Genomic DNA, 21,967 nt, shown 5'->3' with positions numbered 1-21,967 from the left:
GACCGTGTCACTGATCTCTGCTCCCTGTAATCGGGAGCAGAGACCAGTGACATGTCACACATAGCCACGCCCCCCCAGGACACACTTAAGCCCTACACTGTCACCCAGTGGTTAACCCCTTCTTTTCCAGTGTCATTTACACAGGAGTCAGTCCCAAAAATGTCCGATGTGTCCGTCAATGTCGCAGTCACGATAAAAACATTGATCGCCATTTAAAAAAAAAAAAAAAAAAAAAAAAAAAAGAAAACCCAAATAAACCTATCCCCTATTTTGTAATCACTATAACTTTTGCACAAACCAATTGCTTATCGCAATTTTTTTTACCAAATATGTAGAAGAATATGTATTGGCCTAAACTGAGGAAAAAAAATAAAAAATAAATATAGTTTTTATATATTTTTGAGGGATAGTAAAATGTAAAAAATTATGTAAAAAAATTATGCTTTTGACGCTCTTGTTTATAGCGCAAAAAATATAATCCGCAGGGGTGATCAAATACCACCAAAAGAAAGCTCTAATTGTGGGGGGGGAAGGGACTTCAATTTTGTTTGGGAGCCACGTAGCACAACCGCGCAATTGTGAGTTAAATTGACGCAGTGCTGAATCGCAAAACGTGTTCTGGTCAGGAACGGGGGTAAATTCTTCCAGGGCTGAAGTGGTTAATGTGACCTATAAACAACAAACTGAAATCTTTTAGATAGAGGGAAGTAAAAAAATAAAAAACAAAAAACCCACAACAAAACCACAAAATATGGTTACATAAGTGGGCACAACCTTACGCTAATCCTTTGTTGAAGCACCTTCTTGATTTTATTACAGCACTCAGTCTTTTTGGGCATGAGTATCAGCATGGCAGATTTTGACTTGGCAATATTTGCCCACTCTTTGTCAAATCCAAATCTGTCAGAATGGGAGAACATCTCCTGTGTACAGCCCTCTTCAAATCGCCCCACAGATCTACACTGGGATTCAGGTCTCCGCCATTCCAAAACATTAATGTTCTTCTGGTGAAGCCACTCCTTTGTTGATTTGGATGTAAGCTTTCGGTCGTTATCACACCGAAAGATGAAGTTGCTCTTCATGTTCAGCTTTCTAGCAGAAGCCTGAGAGTTTTGTGCCAATATGGACTGCTATTTGGAACTGTTCATAATTCCCTCTGCCTTAACTAAGGACCCCGTTCCAGCTGAAGGAAAACAGGCCCAAAGCATGTTGCTGCCACCACCATGCTTCACAGTGGGTATGGTGTTATTTTAGTGATGTGCAGTGTTTTTGTGCCAAACATATCTTTTGGAATCATGTCCAAAAAGTTTAACCTTGGTTTCATCAGACCAGGACACATTTTCTCACATGCTTTTGGGAGAGTTCAGATGGGTTTTTGCTAAATTTTGTCCGGGCTTGGATGTTTTTCTTTGTAATAAAAGGCTTCCATCTTGCCACTCTACCCCATAGCCCAAGCATATGAAGAATACGGGAGATTGTTGTCCCATGTACCACACAGCCAGTACTTGCCAGATATTCCTTTGAAGGGGAAGTAAACCCTGATGGGTTTTACTTCCTCTTTCATTTCCTGCAAACTCTGCAAAGTAAAAGCATAACGGGCTAGTGCATAGTAGCCCAATAAAGTGGCACTCAGCTGCTGCAGGAAGCCTGTGCTGTCCTTGCTGCAGGAAGCATCTATCGTCTCCCACTTCATTCTGGAGCTGGGGACTCCGACTCTGTTGCTGTCCAGAGTCGCACAACGGCGCGATCGTGCCCTTTCTTCAGTGCGCATACACAGATGACGTCGGCGCAAGCATATATGGTAAATATCTTCTAAACAGCACAGGTTCAGAAGATATTTCTAGTACCTACAAGCAAGCTTTATTATAGGCTTACCTGTAGGTAAAAGTGGTGTGTAAGAGTTTACAACCACTTTAATGTTGCTATAGGCCTCTTGGCAGCCTCCCTGGCCAGTTTTCCTCTAGTCTTTTCATTCATTTTGAATTCTTTACGTCACTGTTGTGCCATATTTTTGCCACTTGATGACTATCTTCACTGTGTTCCATGGTATATCTAAAAACCTCAGAAATTCTTTAGTATCCTTCTCCTGACTGATACCTTTTAACAGATCCCTCCAATGCTTTGAAAGCTCTCTGCGGAACATGGCTTTTGCTGTAGCATTTGATGAGAAAATGTCAGGAAAGACCTACTAGAACAGCTGAACTTTATTCAGGGTTAATCGGAGGCACTTTAAAATGATAGTTACATAGTTAGTAAGGTTGAATAAAGACATCAATCCATCCAGTTCAACCTGAGTGTCTACAGTTGTCCCCATCTCTGTACATTTTACATTGCACATTGTTACACATTACATCAGTCCCTACCCTCATGGAGCCCACAATCCAAGGTACCCATTCATCTACTAGGGCCAATTTTGGACAGAAGCCTATTAACCTACCAGCATGTCTTTGGCGTGATGATGTGTACAGACTCCTATTTAACATGAGTTTGAATGTGACTGCCTAATTCTGAGCACAGCTACATCCCTAGTTATAAGAGGGTGTGCAAACTTATGCAACCACAGTTTATATTTTACTCCCCCGCCCCCAAAAGATTTCAATTTGTTTTTCAATTGTGTTGTACAGTTTAACATTAACCGCATGCCGACCAGCAGCCTTCATACTGTGGCAGGTTGGCTCGGCTGCGCAAATCGCCGTAGCTGTATGTCAGCCGCTTTAAGAGCAATAGCAGGCCGTTTTGTGTACAACGTTGCATGGCCGCGAAATTGTAGTTAAAGTGAAGCAGGGCTGCATCGCAATAAATGGCCTGGTCATTAAGGGGGTAAATCCCTCCAGGGCTAAAGTGGTTAAAGAGGTGGAAAAAGTTCTGAAATTATTCTTTTTTTTACATCACAGAAACCTGACATTTTAATAGGCGGTGTGTAGACATTTAATATCCACTGTATGTGCAGAGATGCAAATCTTCATTCTTGCTCACTACAATGTCATCATAGGAAAAAAAATAAAAATACTAAACCAAAGAAGCATGGATATACTGATGGGGCATGTTTGTTTCAGCAGAAACTAATTCATCAGCCCTAAAGTATTTTACACATCACAAAATAGAGAGAAAAAGCTATGAGTCTAATATTTTGCAACTTTTTCATTTCAACCTCAATACATTTTTGAAGGTACACAGACAGTGTTCTGGCTTCATGTAATTGCACAAATACAGAGTCGCAGTATGCAAGCTCATGGTGCTGGTTTGATTGGATGATTCTTAGGTAACTCTGGCTACACATTACACAATTTTCTTGCACAATTTTCCTTTAGGGCCAGTTCACACCACATGCAGTCCAGGGCTTTTTTTTGTCTACATCAAAAACGCATGGAAAGTAGGTTTCCAAAGGCATAGTTCACACCAGTGCAGTCAGTTCCAGAAAACAAAAAAAAAACAAAAAACACACACGTAGAACATGGTGCATTTTTCCCACATTGGACTGTACTTAAACGCAGTAACACATCAAAAACCCACCGGCCCTCAGTACAGTGAAAAAACAGGAAAAGAGAAAACATCTGGAATGCTTCTGAAAGCGCATGCAAAAATGCATCCAGAACGGTTCTGGAGTGTGTTTTTGTGGTGTGAACCAGCCTTTAGAGTTACCAAAACCATATACGAGGGTCAAACCTAAACACTTTAATTGTATGCAATCAGACAGGCCCTCACACTACATAGTTGAAGGTAAATCTAAAGAAAATTGAACAAGAAAATGATATAAAACAGCTTGAGAATTCCGATATGGGATGATATTTTCCCCCTGCCTTAGCAGTCTTCCACAAATACAAAGCTGTAATTTCTGCAGCGCATAGATAACGATTCTGTAAAGCATCACTTTTGCACTCAAATTTCCCTGATAGCAGCCGTATCACACCTTTACATTTGACATCTAATCTCAGTAAAGGCTGGCCACCATGTGAAGTAAACCTGCGTGTCTTTTCCTGGTGCAAAACAATGTGAAAGATATGTTGGATAAATTACTTGTGTGCATCCACACGGGCTTGAGATGCGTTGTCATCTGTGTAGCTTCCCAACAGCTCCACCATCACCTTAGCGGCATCGTCACTGCCAAGACAAAACGTACAGTATTTTAGAATTCATAGTAACGTGGAACTTCTGCAGTCAGACATTTATATGTGATCAAGTTTTGTACATGCCGATATACAACGGTCATAACATTATTACCACTGACAGGTAAAGTGAATAACATTGATTATCTTGTGATAATGGCATCCTACAGTGGGCAGAATATATAAGGCAGCAAGCAAAAAAATGGGCAGGTGTAAGGATCTAAGAGTATGATGAGCCAAATTATAATGGCTATACAACTGGGTCAGAGCAACTCCAACTGCAGCTCTTGTGGGATGTTCCCAATCTGCAGTGGTCAGGGACTACCATAAGTGGTCTAAGGAAAACCAGCGTCAGGGTCATGGGCAGAAAAGGCTCATTAATGCACAAGGGGAACGAAGGCTGGCCCTGTATTGTGAGCAAATAGAAGAGCTACTATGGCTCACATTTCTAAAAAAGTTTATAGGATTGTGAGCATCAGAACTGGACCACTGAGCAATGGAAGGAGGAGGCCTGGTCTGAAAAATTCAAGAATTCTTTAAAGGAACACAAGTCTGATGTGTTGACTTAGCCTCCAAATTCTACAGATCTCATTGAGCATCTGTAGGATGTGCTGGAAATCCAGGTCTGCTCCACCTCTAACTTACAGGACTTAAAGGATCTGCTACTGATGACTGTGCCAGATACCACAGCATACCTTCAGGAGGTCTAGTGGAGTTCATGCTTTGATGGGTGGTTATGTTATGGCCGATTGGCAAATCTTAATTACCTGCAACTAGAACTACACAGATTTAAACCAAAGCTTTGTTTCAGTGATACAAGTGCAATTTCACACAGCATTAATCAATCCCTTCCAATAAAATCTACTAAATACTACAGCTGCACTGATTAATCGTTAAAAATTGTGATCTTGATTCAACCGTCCTCACTATCTCTATGCAGTATTTCCCGATTCATTCATGCAACAAGTGTAGAGAGTTCTCTGCTCACTCAGCTGTCAAAAGAAAAGACCAAAAAAAAAAAAAACACACAAACACAACAGGGCAGCCTGCCAAGATTGTCACAATTCTCCGTGCTGGTATATAACTAGTAACATTGTAACTTTTCATTCTTAGATCAAAGGGATAACCTTTTGTGTGTAAATAAGGGAAGTTTAACCACTTAAAGCCTAAACCTTTGACGTTTCCTACAAAGTTAAAAATCAGCATTTTTTGCTACAAAATTACTTGGAACCCCCAAACATTATACACACACACACACACACACACACACACACACGTTTTAATAATAATATAATTATATAATATTATATATATTTTAGCAAAGACCCTAGGGACTAAAATGGCAATTGTTGCAATATTTTCTGTCACACTATTTACACACGTGGTCTTTTAAATGCATTTTTTTGGGGGGAACACACTACATTTTTTTTTTGTATAACGTGAAAGATGATGTTACGCCGCGAGAATTGTGATTTTTATTCTAAGCAAAAAAAAAAAAAATTTGTGATTCTCACTTTAGCCAGAATCGTGCAGCTCTAAAGCCTCATACACACAATCAGATTGTTGGCAGAAGATTGTCTGTTGACAGACTGTTGGCCTAAAATCTGACAGTTAGTATGCTCCATTTGACAATTGTTGGCCAACTTTCAAACAAATGTTGGATGATATGCCAGTAAATTTTCCTCAGACAATGGTCTGTTGTCAGATTTTCTGATGGTCAGTACACCGTCACACAAAAGCTGAAAGTACAAACACGCATGCTCGGAATCAATGCTCAAACACATAATGAGCAGAAGGGGCCCAAAGGGTGGTGCTCAAGAGCTGAAATTCACTGTAGTACATCACTACGTTCTTGTTTGTTGGCCGACAATTGTGTACCGTTCGTATGCAAGACAAGATCCAGGCACACGCCCTTTGGACAAAAATCAGACGCTCAGTTGGCCAACAATCTGATCGTGTGTATGAGGCTTAACTAATACTAGAACTAGACCTACCATGCTTACACAGTGTATAGTGGCATTCCAGTGAGCATGTGACAAATACAACCATTTCACCTCATGTTAACATAAAGGAGGGATATGCAGGTTCATGTGTACATAGCGAGCACAAAAAAAATAAAAAAGGGGTAGAAAGTCGGGCCTGGAGGGTACAGTGCACCTTTACTCAAAAGAGAACCCGTCAGAAAAGATACACGGCTGAATTATTCTTGAAGGTGTACAGCCTGGAACTCACCTGTATCCGCCATATACTAATGTATTTTGGAACTAAAAGTCTACTGAAAATTTTTGAAAGCAGCAGAAAGGGCTTGGACGCAATTTTTTTTTGTCTGTGTCCTAGTTGGGGAGAATTCTCCTCAATTCCTATTCTGCTGACTGAACAGGAAAAGAAGGGCCTCTGCTGAGTGGAGACACAGACACCAGTGAAAACTTCACTAGAATAGTGCTTTAATACTGTCCATTGATATGCTGCTTACTTCCCATCACTTTTACTACACGGTATGAACACAGGCAGCAATAATAACCTGATGAACTTCCCTCACTGTATTCAAAACTTAAGAGCGGGCCTTTATAACCACCCACTGCCTTCTCAACATACACCAAAAACTGTTCACATATGAAGCCAGGTGAATCACCTTCGTTTGCATTCAACAAGAGCCTCATAGAGGAGCCGGAGTAAAATGTGTTTCTGCTCTGTGCTGAGGCTCCAGTCTGTGATCCATTTGCGAACCTGAAAAACACAAAAACAAAACCCAAGTGAAAAACTGTCTGTAATGCAGGAAGCTGTTCTAAGTAAATAAGGAGAAGGGGGAAAGGTACTGACCTGATCAAGATCTGTTGGAATGAACATTATGGCTCCACAGCTGGCGGCCACTTTGATGAGGGCACAGTATACGGTGTACCTGACAGGGGTGGTCTTGTCCATGCCATGAAATAGGTTACTCAGTCTGGAAGATAAGTAGACCACAGTACATTTTTATCTTACAATTTAGAAGCAACAGCCACTGGGAAGGAGGCCTATAACAGCACAGCAGAATGACCAACAATTAAAGCAATACAGTGAAGAGATATATTAGTCTAAATAGGGGCAGCAGGTGAGGACCAGAACTTGAAGCACCAACTTGACCTGCCCCTTCCCCCTTTCATTCCAGCAGACAGAACCAGAAGCCATCTGCAAGTTCCACCTACCCAAAAGGTGATGTCACCTGTTCCCAGAGTGAGTGGCGTGCCCAGGAAACACTGAGCATGAACCAAATGAGTCCCCGCACCTTCCCCATACAACCAAATCAAAGGCAGAAAACACCCAGCCATTACTCTCCCTGAGATAATAGGCAAGAGGGCTCCAGAACAGCCACTATCGTCAGTGGGGTGCTGGGATGGTCATCAAAAGAGGTGGGGAAAAAAAAAAAAAAAAAAAAAAAGAGGGGGGGGGGGGGGGGGGAGAAGGGGCTACACAAAACTCCTCAACCTGCCAAGAGAATAGCACCACCCATGGTTACCATGCAGTGCTTCCACCATGATGGATCCATGTATCCTGCCTTTTAAAGATCCAAGTCAAAGTGTTTCCTGGGAAAGTGGGTGGAGCTATGCTCTCCCCAGATGTTATCCTGAAACACGGTTGGGGAAATAAAAGTTTTCCCCAAGAGCAGATGGTGAGCGAGAAGAATCTTCCATGCTCTTTTCATCCCTAACTTTACTGGGTTACTAAATGCTAACATTCACCAAACACTTATCTTAACCCCAGACATCTTTCCCATTTACAATAATGCTTTTATATGCCTCACAGGCACAATTATACAGGGGGTGGCAAGTGGCTGGCTTGGAAATATTCCATAGTGACATTTCCTTTATAATCTTAGTAAGAGAATTTTTACACAAGTCTCCATTACCAGCTGTTAACGTAAGGCAACGCGACCCTGGATTCACAGTTAACCTATATATGCAAAGGTCATATGTTTCGCCATAACCCTAGACATTCTAAACAGAGTCTGATTAGTGGTCATTCAAACTGGTCACATACATGGGAGGTACAGCTGTCCGCTCTGTTCCAGGTGACAGACTTGCATGCATGACTTGCTTGAGTGTCAACATTGGCAAGCAGAAAATCAATTAACTGCACTGCTGTTCGTTTACCTTCCAAAATACTATATGCGCAAATTAAAAAGTACTGGTGTTATATATATATATATATATATATATATATATATAATTATTAATAATAATAACCACCAAGGATTTGTAATAATCAAAACCACTATAATATATAGAGAAGACACTATGGGGTGGATTTACTAAAAGGAAAAATAGATTTTGCACTGCAAGTGCAGTTACACTCATTAGTGAATGCAGTGGAGCTCTTCTGATTTCCATCATTTTCCTTGCACCAGACTGGGTATTCTCTTTACAAAGTGAAGTTTCATCATATTCACCAAGCTCTGGGGAAAATGAGTTCAACTACACTTCCAAAGTGCACAGTCTACTTGCCTTTAGTAAATCAACCCCAATATGTCAGTAGGAAACAGATGTAGCCACTTTACCCAGCCATAAAAAATCCCATCATAGATTCTCATTTCACATTCAAAGTCATTTTGTTATGGATTAATATATATTATGGCCCTTTACAATCATTTGAGAGGCAATAAATAAATAAGTGGCTATTATTGACAAACCAACAAATGTATATTTTAAAACAATCCTTTTACTAAAGAACACTTTCCTCAGCCCATTCACATTAATATACACTCACCGGTCACTTTATTGGGTACACCTTGCTAGTACCGGGTTGGACCCCCTTTTGCCTTCACAACTGCCTTAATTCTTTGTGGTATATATTCAACAAGTTGTTGAAAACATTCCTCACATATTTTGGTCCATATTGACATGAAGGCATCACGCAGTTACTGCAGATTTGTCGGCTGCACATCCATGATATGAATCTCTTGTTCCACCACATCCCAAAGGTGTTCTATTGGATTGAGATCAGGTGACTGTGGAGGCCATTGGAGTACAGATACCTCATTGTCATGTTCAAGAAACCAGCGGTGAGATGATTTGAGCTTTGTGACATGGTGCATTATCCTGCTGGAAGGAGCCATCAGAAGATGGGTACACTGTAGTCCTAAAGGGATGAACATGGTCAGCAACAATACTCAGGTAGGCCATGGTGTTTAATCGATGCTCAATTGGTACTAAGGGGCCCAAAGTATGCCAAGAAAATATCCTCCACACCATTACACCACCACCACCAGCCTGAACCATTGATACAAGGCAGGATGGATCCATGCTTTCATGTTTACTCCAAATTCTGACACTGCCATCTGAATGTCGCAGCTGAAATCGAGACTCATCAGGCCAGGCAAAGTTTTTTTAATCTTCTATTGTCCAATTTTGGCGAGTCTGTACAAATTGTAGCCTCATGTTCCTGTTCTTATCTGATGGGAGTTGGCAGCCGGTGTGGTCTTCTGCTTGCGGTTTAAGGTTTGATGTGTTGTGCGTTCAGAGATGGTATTCTGCATACCTTGGTTTCCAACGAAAGGCTATTTGAGTTACTGTTGCCTTTCTATCATCTCAAACCAGTCTGCCCATTCTCCTTTGACATCAACGAGGCACTTTCATCCACACAACTGTCACTCACTCTTTTTCAGACCATTCTCTGCAAACCCCAGAGATGGTTGCATGTGAAAATCCCAGAAGATCAGCAGTTTTTGAAATACTCATACCAGTCCGTATGGCGCCAACAACCATGCCATGTCCAAGGTCACTTAAATTCAGTTTCTTACCCATTCTGATGCTCGGCTCAAACTTCAACAAGTCGTCTTCACCACATCTAGATGCATTGAGCTGATGCTATGCGATTGGCTGATAAGTAATTTGTGTTACCAAGCAATTGAACAGGTGTACCTAATAAAGTGGCCGGTGAGTATCTCAGTGATGTGCAGTAATCAATACTTCAGGAGGAAGACCAGCAACACAATGAAGCATGAGTGGCTCTGGACACTACATAAAAGAGCCTTCCTATAAGCATTCACCCAGTCAAACACAAAGAAAGTGTAGCTTTATATTATAGGTATGTTCACACAAACATTTTTCCGTTTTAAAAGAAAGGGAAAAGTAGAACATTCCTTGGGCGATTTTTATTACAGGTACTTATAGGTAAGTCATGGACATACTTACAGCTGCAGTCTTAAAGGAGGACGTTCACCTTCCCTGTATTTTACCAGCTTCTCACATAGGCTTTCGATTAAAGCTTCCTGCTTGTCTGGCTCCAGGATAAGTAACAGGGACACCACACTATTCATGACACTCTCCACATCTGAAAATATAAAATTTTAAAATATGAAGCATTCTGGTGATTGAAAAGATGCTAAACTCTGCCTCTATCCAGACAGTGAGAGCCTTAAGTTTAAACGGTGTGCTAAAGGTAACACTTCAGGGTGGATTTTATAAAGAATCAACATTGCTATTCCCCAGTGAAAGAGCACTTACATTCACTCTGTGTGAAAAGGAAAAAAAAAATGAAACATTCTATATGCTGTAATCATCGATTTAAAAATACTGAATTTCCTATGATATTTCAGCCCATCTAGTGGCCAAAGGATGTACCTGTCTTTGTAAATGAATTATTTACATTCAAACAGCAGGGTAAATGGCTATGCACATTTATAAAGCAGCCTAGTATTAAAATGTGCAGAGAGAGTGGAAACTGTCAGCTTGTGCTGTGAATGATTGAAGCTGGAGAAAAGGGATTTGATTTACAAAATCCCAAGCTGACAACAGCACAAGCCAGGTACTACACTAGGTTGTATCCGATAGGTATAGTACCCAGCCTGTGTTACTGGCAGCTTGTCATTTTCTGAATGGAAAGTCCCTTTCCCAGGGTGCAATCATTCACCACACAAGCTGAAGGTTTCCACTCTCTCCATTCCCCTAGATTGCTGACTGAAACTCCAAACTCACTGTAAACCAAACAGGAGAGATTGGTAGACTTTAAATTTTTTTTTTTTTTATGTAACTATATTGCCATCACAAAGAGGCCAACAAGCCCCTATGTGATAACATGGGCACAAGACAGTCTATTAGACCTCCAAAGTCTCCCCTGTCCTCCAATGCAACTAACCAAGCACAGACTGTGCTTGATTAGATGTATCCTTGCCTCCAGTAGCTGAGATATGAACCGGAAGTGACATATTACATCTCTGTTCCCTGATCTCCCTTGCTCTCACTGCAGGAGCTGTTTGCCACGATTCTGGGCTCCCCAGAGGAACAGGAGAGGTCAGGAACCATCATAGGTACTGCCAGCTGGGGTAAATCATAGGTCAGTGGTACCCAGGGGCTCTACTGTAAATCAACATTGTGGCAGATGTGTACTGCCAATGTTGTTGGCAGTGTTATTCCCAATGCGGATAGGATGTCAGCGCGCATTGATACCCAATGTCTCCTCTGTAGTTCCAGCTCCTGTGAACTCAGAGGGAGGTGCCAGGTGTAGTGCAGGGAGTGGGAGGTGAAGAAAGAGGGGGACCTCTAATGACAGTGCCGATCACAGACTGCAGGAGGGAGCATGGAGGTCAAGCACATGGCTAGTCTGTGGAAGGCAGACGTGTGATGCAGAGTGTGTGAGAAGGGGGGGGGGGGGGGGCATTGTGTGTATAAGGCATGCAAAATTGTTAGTGGTCAGCTGGATTCAAAAACAAAGTTTAGCAGTCTGAGGTCTGGCGACCACTGCCATAGCTCTTATCTGAAAGCCATTTGCCAGCTGATGAAATCCACACCAAGCAGTAGCAGTCATGAGCTTGATTTAACCCATTATTTAGCGCACCATTTAAAATTATAACTTCGTAGTCAAGGGGTTAAGGCTCAAAATGGTAATAAAAGCCAAAGGATCTATAAAACAGCCAAGTATCTAGCATTTTCATAAGAGTCCGCCCATGTATTTACAAGCACAGGTTTCCTTTAATTCACAATATGACAAACCTTTATCGTCGTCTTTCAAGCAAACATCACATGCTTCAATGATCTGAGCCAAGTCAATGTGGAGTCCGCCCTCTGAGTTCTCCTCCGATATCTCTGCGCCTTTAGATTTTAAGAAAGCGCGAAGCTCCCCAGCCTAAAGAGAAGGAAGAAATATTGTTACTGAAGATTTACATGGATGATCCTTAGCAGCTCTGAGTGGTGCAGATTCCCTTATCTACACTCAGCAGAACCTACCAGAAGAGGGATCATTATCACACAGGCACAGTACTTCCCACTCCACATACATTTCACACCATTCTAAAAGTCCAACTCAAGAATTTATTTATATTTTTTTTAATTTATGATAGATGGGGAAGAGTAATAACCACCTTTTTTGTTTTACTTTTGTCCACTTTCCTGTTTGGGATGTCTCCCTTACCTCCTGTTTGTTTAAAAGGTGTCAGGCAGAACAGGAAGTGAAAATATCCCCAATGGGAAGTGTTAGAACCTGTGATAACCATTTGTTATATACCAGATTTTAACCACTTGGCGCCCATAGTACGTCTATTGACGTCATGGGCTTTCGGTGGTTATATCTGAATGATGCCTGAGGCCACAGAGATCATTCAGATATCGGCTGTTCCGCCGCTTGATCGTTCTTACGGGCGGCGGGAGGGGACGCCCCTCCCGCCGCCCTCCGGTGCTTGTACCGACTCACCGCTTCCATCGGTGAGTCGGTCACAGGATCCGCCGGCCCCCGCAAGTTACCATAGAGATTTCCGGAGGACCAGATCGTCCCCAGAGTCTCTATGATCGTTCGGAGGCCGGGCGCAATGTTATGACGTCACGCCCGGCCTCGGTATTCAAATTAATGGCACCAATTTGGCAGGGAAGCCAGGATCGTTTTATTTTTATTTTTTTATTTTTCCCAGCCTAGAGGTAAGATATGGGTCTTATTGACCCCCATATCTCACTGTAAATATGTCCGATCGTGCCATATTCCTATTACAAGGAATGTAGTGAAGGAAATATCATCACATTGTGAACCTGTGCGGGAGGAACGGCTGGAGACGTGGACTGCCTGCTTTATACTCCTTTGGACGCCGTAGTAGCAGATATATCCTAAGCGAGATTGACCTTCCATAATTAGAGAGTACCATGCAGATAAGAGCACAGCTTGACTCAACATTGGTGACGTTACTTGGAGGTTTCACTGGATACCATTTGCTGTGAACGGCATCACCTATTTATGATCGAATCCGACCAGTCAGATCACTTGTCTGACTTTTATTTACATTTATATATTTTTTTATTTAACCGCTTGCTTACTGGGCACTTAAACCCCCCTCCTGCCCAGACCAATTTTTAGTTTTCAGAGCTGTCACACTTTGAATGACAATTGCAGAGTCATGCTACACTGTACTCAAATTAAATTTTTGATTTTTTTGACCACACAAATAGAGCTTTCTTTTGGTGGTATTTAATCACCACTTGGGTTTTTATTTTTTGCTAAAAAAAAAAAAAAAAAAAAAAAAAAGACAAAATGTATGGAAAAAAATAAAAATAAAAAACACACACACATTGCATAGTCTGTTATAACATTTTTCAAACAGGTAATTTTTCTCCTTCATTGATATTCGCTGATAAGGCTGCACTATTTGGCACAGATAAGGCAGCACTGATGGGCACTGGTAGGTGGCATTGATAGGCAGCACTTGTGATAAGGCACCAATTGGTGACATTTATAGGTGGCACTGGTAGGTGTCACAGAAACCTCTGCAGAGGCGCTCCACAATTGGGACTGATGTCCCTCTCACAGCCACCAGTGAACGCCTTTTTTTTCTCCTCACAATAGTGTGAAGAGAAAAAATAGCCAATTATCGGCTGTTTACATCACATGATCAGCTGTTATTGGCTGACAGCTGATCACGCGGTAAGGGGTTGGGATCGACACCGGACTCCGATCTGTGATCCACCAAGTCCCAGACTCGCTGATAACAGAGCATGCAGGCCGCTCGAGCACAGGGCCCCCCCCCCCCCCATCTATGGATGCCCTTCCGGCAAACTAGGTCCACATTGTAGCCGTCGGGAGGTGGTTAATACACAATTAGCGCAACTTTTTCTTTGTCCATTTTTCTGATATGTAAACAAATAATGCATTCTGTATGGAAGCCACCTAATTTACTGACCGATTATGAAAATAGTTGACAGCTATTTTCATAATCGATTAGTTGTTTTGGCCCTAGTTTAAATACCACCGTAATCAGCCACAGAACCTGTTTAATAACCACTTCAGCCCCAGAACGATTTACCCCCTTCCTGACCAGAGCACTTTTTGTGATTTGGCACTGCAGCGCTTTAACTGACAATTGCGCGGTCACGAGACGTGGTTCCCAAACAAAATTGACGCCCTTTTTTTCCCACAAATAGAGCTTTCTTTTGGTGGTATTTGATCACCTCTGCGTTTTTATTTTTTACGCTATAAACAAAAAAACAACGTATTTTTTACTTTTTGCTAGAATAAATATCCCAAAAAATATTTAAAAAAAAAAACATTTTTTCCTCCAGTTTAGGCCGATATGTATTCTTCTACATATTTTTGGTAAAGTTTACAATAAGCGTTTGGTTTGTGCACGTTATAGCATCTACAGAATAGGGGATAGTTTTATGGCATTTTTATTGATATTTTTTTTCTTTTTACTAGTAATGGCGATTTTTATCGTGACTGCGACATTATGGCGTACACATCGGACAATTATGACATTTTTGGGACCATTGGCATTAATACAGCGATCAATGCTAAAAAAAAAAAAAAAAAAAAAAAAAAATGGCATAGATTACTGTAAAAATGTCACTGGCGGTGTAGGGGTTAACCACTAGGTGGTGCTGTAGGGGTTAAGTGTGCCCTAGGGAGTGATTCTAACTGTGGGGGGTGGAGAGGCTGTGTGTGACACGTCACTGATAAGGATGAGCTCCGGCGTGTTCGCACACTCCACATACAGAGCCCACCAGGAAGTCGGCGCGGCGCTAATCACAGGCAGTGAGACATTTCCCGATCTCTGCGCCCGCGCATCGGGCAATGTCTCACTGCCTGTGATTAGCACAGCGCCGACTTCCTGGTGGGCTCTGCACGTGGAGCACGCGAACACGCCCGAGCTCATCCTTAGTCACTGATCACCACTCCCGGTCACAGGGAGAGCTGATCAGTGACACTGTCATTAGGCAGAACCGGGAGATGCTAGTTTACATTATCATCTAAGCGTTCTTCCTCATCGTGAGGTGATCGCGGGCATCTTCTGGGGACATCAGGTCCGCAGGACCCGCAATCGCAGTATCGGAGCGCCCGCGAGCCACCTCTTAAAGGGCCATGTACAGGTACATTAATCTGCATATACGTGTCCTTCTGCCGCAGTATATCTGCATGAGGCGGACGGGACACGGTTAAATATGTAGGTTTTAAAAGGAGGTGGCAACCCTAGAGCTTGCACTCCTTTATCTGCATTCAAATTAAACTGCGACTCTGCAGCGACTTTCTAGTGAAATAAAGACATATGGGGAGTGTAAGCTCTGGGTGTGACACTTCTGATCACATTACATGCCCGGCAAATTGTGGGCACTGCGAGCTGAGCACAGCATTCTGGGAGATCACAGGAGCACACCCGGGAGGAGCTGTATATAGTGAGGGACATGCGCAGAGGGATCAGCTGATGGTCTCACTAGACCAGTCATATGAAGGGACCAGGTGGAACACATGGCTATAGAACACACAGCTCCTTATACAGCACCCTGTACATTCATATTGTTCTTACAGGTCAGTGCAGCACTCAGCTCCTCCCTCACACAATACAGGCCCCTCCAGCTGCTGCTGCGGAACTACAAGTCTCAGCAGGACCCCCACATGACTTCCAGCTCCTCTGCAGCCCGACTCCCTGTATCTAATCAGCGCGGCCATAAGGGTGTCCGGAGCGCCTCACCTGATCCTCCTCGGTCACATCAATAAAAGCCGGGACACTCATGGCTGCAAAGCCCTGTACAGCACGCCGCCACCGCCGCTCCGGAAAAGGAGAAAGGAACCGGCGAACACTTCCGGATCAGAGCGCGGCGTGAGGACGTCGTCTAAAGACGCGGCGCGCTGATATAGATTGAGCATGCGCAATTCGCTACGCTAAATTGTCTCTGGTGTACTGTAGTTGAGCGCCATTTTGCTGGTTAGAATTCGATCTGAGCCATAACGTCTATGATTCATGTGGCATAAAAATAGAAGTAGGACGCACCAATTTCAATCTGTTATAAGTAATAAAATATCAATTTTGGATTCAAGTTCTTGCAATGCATTAATGCATTAATGCATACAAGTTATTATGTGTTATTTTGTATGTTAACATGTGTTGTAATAATCAGTACTGTACATTACCATGCTTCACAGTGTGCTGCAAAGCAGGTGCATTTTTTTTAAACAAGACATTAAAATGGAGGGCCACTCAAAAAAAAAAAAAAAAAAAAAATGAAAATAATCCTAAAAAAATTGGAGGAAATTTTTTTTTTTTTAATTTACCAGAAATGCCTGTTGCTAGGCAGATCGTCCTAATCTGCCTCTTCCTATTCCGCGTTAATCTTCGGTCTTCTCCTCCTCACATCATCTTCTAGTGAATGGGGTGTGGTGTGTTCTGGGAACTGTGTGTGTCCCAGAACACAGCGTACCCCATTCACAAAGCGCTGCGCGACTCGCAGATGTGCAGTAGGAAATGGGCAGTGAAGCCACAATGCTCCACTGCCTGTTTCCCTTAGTTGGATTGGGGTCGCCGGGGACCCGAGAGCTGAGGGATGGTCGGCCTCGGGCAGCTGACATCACTGGACCCTGGGACAGATAAGTGTGTTTATTAAAAGTCAGCAGCAGGCGTGTTCACATGCTGCACGGGCAGAGCCCACCAGAAATTCGGCGCAGGGCTGCGCTAATCACAGGCAGTGAGACATTGCCTGATGTGCAGCTGCAGAGATCGGGCAATGTCTCACTGCCTGTGATTAGCACAGCGCTGCGCCGACTTCCTGGCAGGCTCTGCCCGTGCAGCATGTGAACACGCTGGAGCTCATCCCTACCAAATGGCTATTTCACATTGTGGGACTGCACCACAAAGGCGGTGCAGCCCCATAGATCTCATTGGCAGTACCGCCTGTCAAACTCTGCAGCTCTGAGTAAAATTGCCTCTGCCACAAATCAAAGCATCAACATATGTATAGTCCTGTCAGGCTATGATGTTAGAATTCCGGTGGGTAGCAGGTAAAACCACGAACAGTCTTCTGTCTTTACGGCCAACCTCCCCACGCCCCCAGCTGCCAGTGTAAAAGAGCCCTAAACAGCACTTTTACTTTATTCCTCACACCCCCGGTAGCCAGTGCTCTTCTCTTAGGCTGGATTCACACCTATGCAGTTTTTGTGCTTTTTGCATTTTGCAGATTTGCACTACAGTCTGTTTAACATGGTTTCCTATGGAACATGTTCTGTAGTTCAAATCTGCAAAATGGATAAAGCACTAAAACAGCATAGGTGTGAATCCAGCCTTACTCTGATGCTCCAGGTTGTGAATTCAGAATCCTCACTTACAACGCAGGACTGCTGGTCCTGTTTTTTACGCCATGATGTCAGAGTGCAACCAATGATCAGAGTGTCTACAGCGGGCGGGTGACTGATCAAGAGGAGCCTGCAGGAGCGAGGATTAAGGTGAGCAAAACTGCTTTAAATGGTACCCTGTGCCAAGTTGAGTATTTAAAGAGTAACTACACTTTTGTTGAAAAAAAAAAAACATTCCTACCTTTTGTTATTCTGAAGAAAGAGCTGTTTGTTTGTCTGTGTCCATGTGTAAAGTGAATCTGTATGGGAGTGGTTTTATAACTATTAGTCAGCTGCTGCACCTGAATGGCTCTAATAAGGAAGGTGGCAGGGTCTGCAACCCTTTAGACGTGATTTCACTTTGGGAGTATCTAACCAAAAATTATATTTTTGTTGCAGGGGAATGCACAAAATCTGACTTGTATCTTAGTGCAGACTTCTGGGAAAATCAGTAAGCCAATCACACAAGCAGGAAATAACATATCGGGGGGGGGGGGGGGGGGGGTTCTGTACACCATCTGTGTTAACCATGTGATCAGGTTACCATATTGCATTGCATTTTAGGCTCCTTTCACACTTGTGTGACTTGTCCTGCAACTTTGGACTGCAAAGTCGCATGACAAGTCATACTTAATGATTTCCAATGAGTACCGTTCATATCTGAGCGACGTCTGAGTAGTCCCTGCACTACTTTGGTCCGACTTTGATGAATTGAGGTCCATAGACCTCAAGATTCCACAGGCATTGCTTCAAGTCGCGTCAAAGTCATGCGACTTTCATTTCGTACAAGTGTGAAAGGAGATTGAAAAGGAAAAGTAATTTTTAATAACATTCAATGACAACGTGACTTGTGTTGCAATTGTATATGCTATATTATTTCTTTTTAGTTGCTAATTTCTCTTCCCACGAAAATGGAGTTACCCTTTAACCCTTGCAGTGCAGGGGAGCCCCACTGCAGAGGTAGTTTATACCTTTCCCTGGAGTTTAGCTTTAAGAACACAATTCAAGCATCTCTGCTATTGCCCGTGTTCATGGGGCCTTAACGCTGGGTTCACACTTATGCATTTTTAGTGCTTTTTGCATTTTGCAGATTTGCACTGCAGTCCATTTAACATGGTTTCCTATGGTACACGTTCTGTAGTGCAAATCTGCAAAATGCAAAAAACACCAAAAAAGCATAGGTGTGAATCCAGCCTAAGGCTCGTAAACACGATTTGATTTTCCGTAGACAAAACCTCAGACTTTTGTCCGAAGGCGTGTGCCTGGATTTTGTCTTGCATACAAACGGCAAGGAATTGTTGGCCAACGATCACGAACGTAGTGCCGTACTACGTGTTTTTTCAGTTCTTTAGCGCCACCCTTTGGGCTCCTTCTGTTAATTTCATGTTAGTAGAAGTATGGTGAGTGTTGATTCACGCTTTTCATTTTGCACTTTTCAGTTCGTTTCTGAACGCCCCGTTCGTCAACCAGACATGTTGCGGAATCGGAGGAGATAACGTGTTATTTATTATTGGCCTTGGAGTTATTGTTTTGACCCAAGTCCAGTCCAGGGACAGGAGGAGGAGGATTTCTTGGACCAAAAATTGGTTTCTTTATTAATCGTGACCAATTATGTGATATGCCTTTGCTGCGGAAGCTCCAGGAGAATAATCCAAATGATTTTCAGAATTATCTCCGGATAACGGACCCCTGCTTTCACATACTCTTGGTATTGTTAACCCCCTATATTAAGAAGAAGGACACATGCAGGAGGCTTTTATTTTATTTTTTGATTGAATAATAATGATTTGATTTGTTATATTTTCTACATTTTTTGAATGCATAGAATGTACTTTTTGGTTAAGTTCTACTGGCTGATCGAATGTCTAATTTTGTTTTCTTTTTTTAGTGCACAATAAAAAAAAATTGTGTAGAATAATACTTGGGGAACCCCTTGCCTCAGCCCTTAGGCAGGCTGATGGGGTTAGGGGCATACGGGTGGGAGCCATACATGAAAAAGTAGCTTTATATGCAGATGATCTCATCCTTTTCTTGAATGACCCTGCCCAGTCGCTTCAAGAGACGCTGACCATTCTTTCAAACTTCAGTGGTTGCTCGGGTCTCAAGGTAAACTGGGATAAATCCCAAATTTTACCCATTGATAAGGCTGCAAAGGACGTAGCAGACCCCAACCTCCCCTTAATATGGGCAGACAAAATTAAATATCTAGGCATTCACATCTCCACATCTACCTCTGACTATTATACCCTTAACATGGAGCCATTGATACAGTTGATGAGGAGTAGATTAAAGGCGTGGGCGAATTTGCCCCTCTCTCTAATCGGCAGGATTAATTTATTTAAGATGAAGCTCCTACCTACCTTTCTTTATGTCCTCAGACATGCCCCTGTCTGGATCCCCAAAAAAGTATTTTGCCTGATTAACTCTATTTTATTATCTTTCCTCTGGGGAACCGGTCAGCCGAGGTTCAGACTGACGGTGCTGCAGAGACCTTGGGGGGAGGGAGGCCTGGCTTGTCCCGATCTCCACTCCTATTTTTTGGCGGCTCTGTTATCCCACGCCCACAACTGGCTGGTCTCTGATGAGTCCAATGCAGCGGTGGCTCTGGAAGCAGCACATCTGGGATCATATGAGGCGCTAAGGAATCTACTTTACCGGGGTACCAGGGCTCCTCTCCCTCTTACAACGTCAATGAGAGCGGTCATACGGGCGTGGTTGGTGGCAAAATCAATGCGACCCATGCCCGCTGGACATATATCGCCACACAGCCCTCTCTGGTTTAACCCACAATTGCCGGAATTTGGGTCCATTCCTGACCCTAGTGTTTGGGCATGCAAGGGCATTAAATATATAAATCAACTCTGTTTGGAAGGCCGACTGCTGTCATTTGACCGGTTGAAACAACAATATGATTTACCCAACTCACACTTCTTTAGATTCCTGCAGCTTAGGCATGCATTTAACACCCAGTTTGATAATGCTCAGGATGCTTTTTATACATCAACCCTGGAGACTCTACTCAGGGACGAAGCTCTACCAAAGCCCTTATCCACCATATATAAAGCGATACTTCCTAACATACACACGGGACTAGAAAACCTCCAGGCAAAGTGGGTGGTCGACTTCCCCTCACTAGACGTTGAGGATTGGGAGGAAATCTGGGAATGTCCTTTTTCACAGCTAGTATCAGCTAGAGATAAATTAGTGCAATTTAAAATAGTACATAGGGTTTATTACACGCCCGCACGTCTGCACAAAATTTATCCATCTATTCCCGCCTCCTGCTGGAGATGCAACTCGTCCCCAGCAGATTTTATTCACATATTTTGGAGCTGTCCTCAGATCGCAATTTTTTGGTCTGCGGTGACCAACTCTATTACGACCATAACCACGGTACCAGTACCACTGTCTGTAGAGGTATGCCTGCTGGGACTTGTGGAACCATTGGCCCCAGGCCGGGCAATCAGAACCCTGCTAGGATTATTACTTTACTATGCCCGCAAGTCGATAGTACTCAGATGGAAGGCATCATCTGCGCCCTCCTTAAATTTTTGGAAGAGGTTAGTGAATGCGGCTCTACCACTATACAAGGCTACCTACCTGTCCCGCGGTTGTGCCAAAAAATTCTACAAAGTATGGGATATCTGGACGGACTCACTGTCCACTAATGCTGACTCGATGGACGATTAGTATCGTTCCACTAAGTACCCCAATTGTCCAAGTGGCATCTATGGCCTCATAAACCCTCTGGGTTGCTCAACCAATAGTTAGGGGGGAGGGGGGGAGCGTGCATGCAACGATGTAATTATAATGTACACTTTATCTCCTAAGTATTTTGAGTACGGTAAGCCTTGTAGGGGATATGTAGAATCGGCAGGTTGATATGAATATTCTACACAGGTGGTTGAGCATACAGTGGTTTGGGTAGGTATGCATGTTTTTATGTAATGCCTTACCCTTTTGTTTGGTTTTGTTTTTTGTTGTTTTTTGTTTTTGTTTCTCTCTTAGTTGGTAAGTTGTAGTGATCGAGCCTGGGCATGCCCAATAGGCTCTGTAGTGTTTTGTTCACATCTTGAAATGTCAATAAAGATAACTTAAAAAAAAAAAAAAAAGAATAATACTTGGCCTATGTGTTTTATTCAAATGACAGTTTGGGAGTAGGCAGTTACATTTAAAAAAAATACAATGTAAAATTAACAAAGGACACCAACATAGTTGTATCTTTGTTCTTAAAAACTACGGGATAATGGTGTTGTGGTAACTTGCCCTAAAAAATAAATAAATGCAATTTAAAAAAAAGCATAATA

General features: G+C 42.8%; 1 protein-coding gene across 1 annotated transcript in view; it reads right to left on the bottom strand.

Annotated features, from left to right (window-relative positions):
- EIF3M (eukaryotic translation initiation factor 3 subunit M) overlaps positions 1–16,173 on the bottom strand; it is a 35,799-nt gene extending 19,626 nt beyond the window's left edge. The window contains exons 1-6 of the mRNA XM_077460897.1: positions 16,027–16,173; positions 12,074–12,206; positions 10,277–10,415; positions 6,927–7,050; positions 6,739–6,833; positions 4,018–4,101 (exon numbers count right to left, since the gene is read on the bottom strand). Coding sequence (XP_077317023.1) covers positions 4,018–4,101; positions 6,739–6,833; positions 6,927–7,050; positions 10,277–10,415; positions 12,074–12,206; positions 16,027–16,068 — 617 coding nt within the window. The 5' untranslated portion in view covers positions 16,069–16,173. The remainder of the gene's footprint in view (positions 1–4,017; positions 4,102–6,738; positions 6,834–6,926; positions 7,051–10,276; positions 10,416–12,073; positions 12,207–16,026) is intronic.
- Between the last annotated feature and the right edge of the window lie 5,794 nt (positions 16,174–21,967).

This window comes from Lithobates pipiens, unplaced genomic scaffold (genome assembly GCF_037356315.1).
Source record: "Lithobates pipiens isolate NorthernLeopardFrog02 unplaced genomic scaffold, aLitPip1_a1.2 Scaffold_10, whole genome shotgun sequence".
Classification (NCBI taxonomy): domain Eukaryota; kingdom Metazoa; phylum Chordata; class Amphibia; order Anura; family Ranidae; genus Lithobates; species Lithobates pipiens.
Note: the sequence above shows the minus strand (reverse complement) of the source record. Positions and strands in the feature narration are given on the sequence as shown.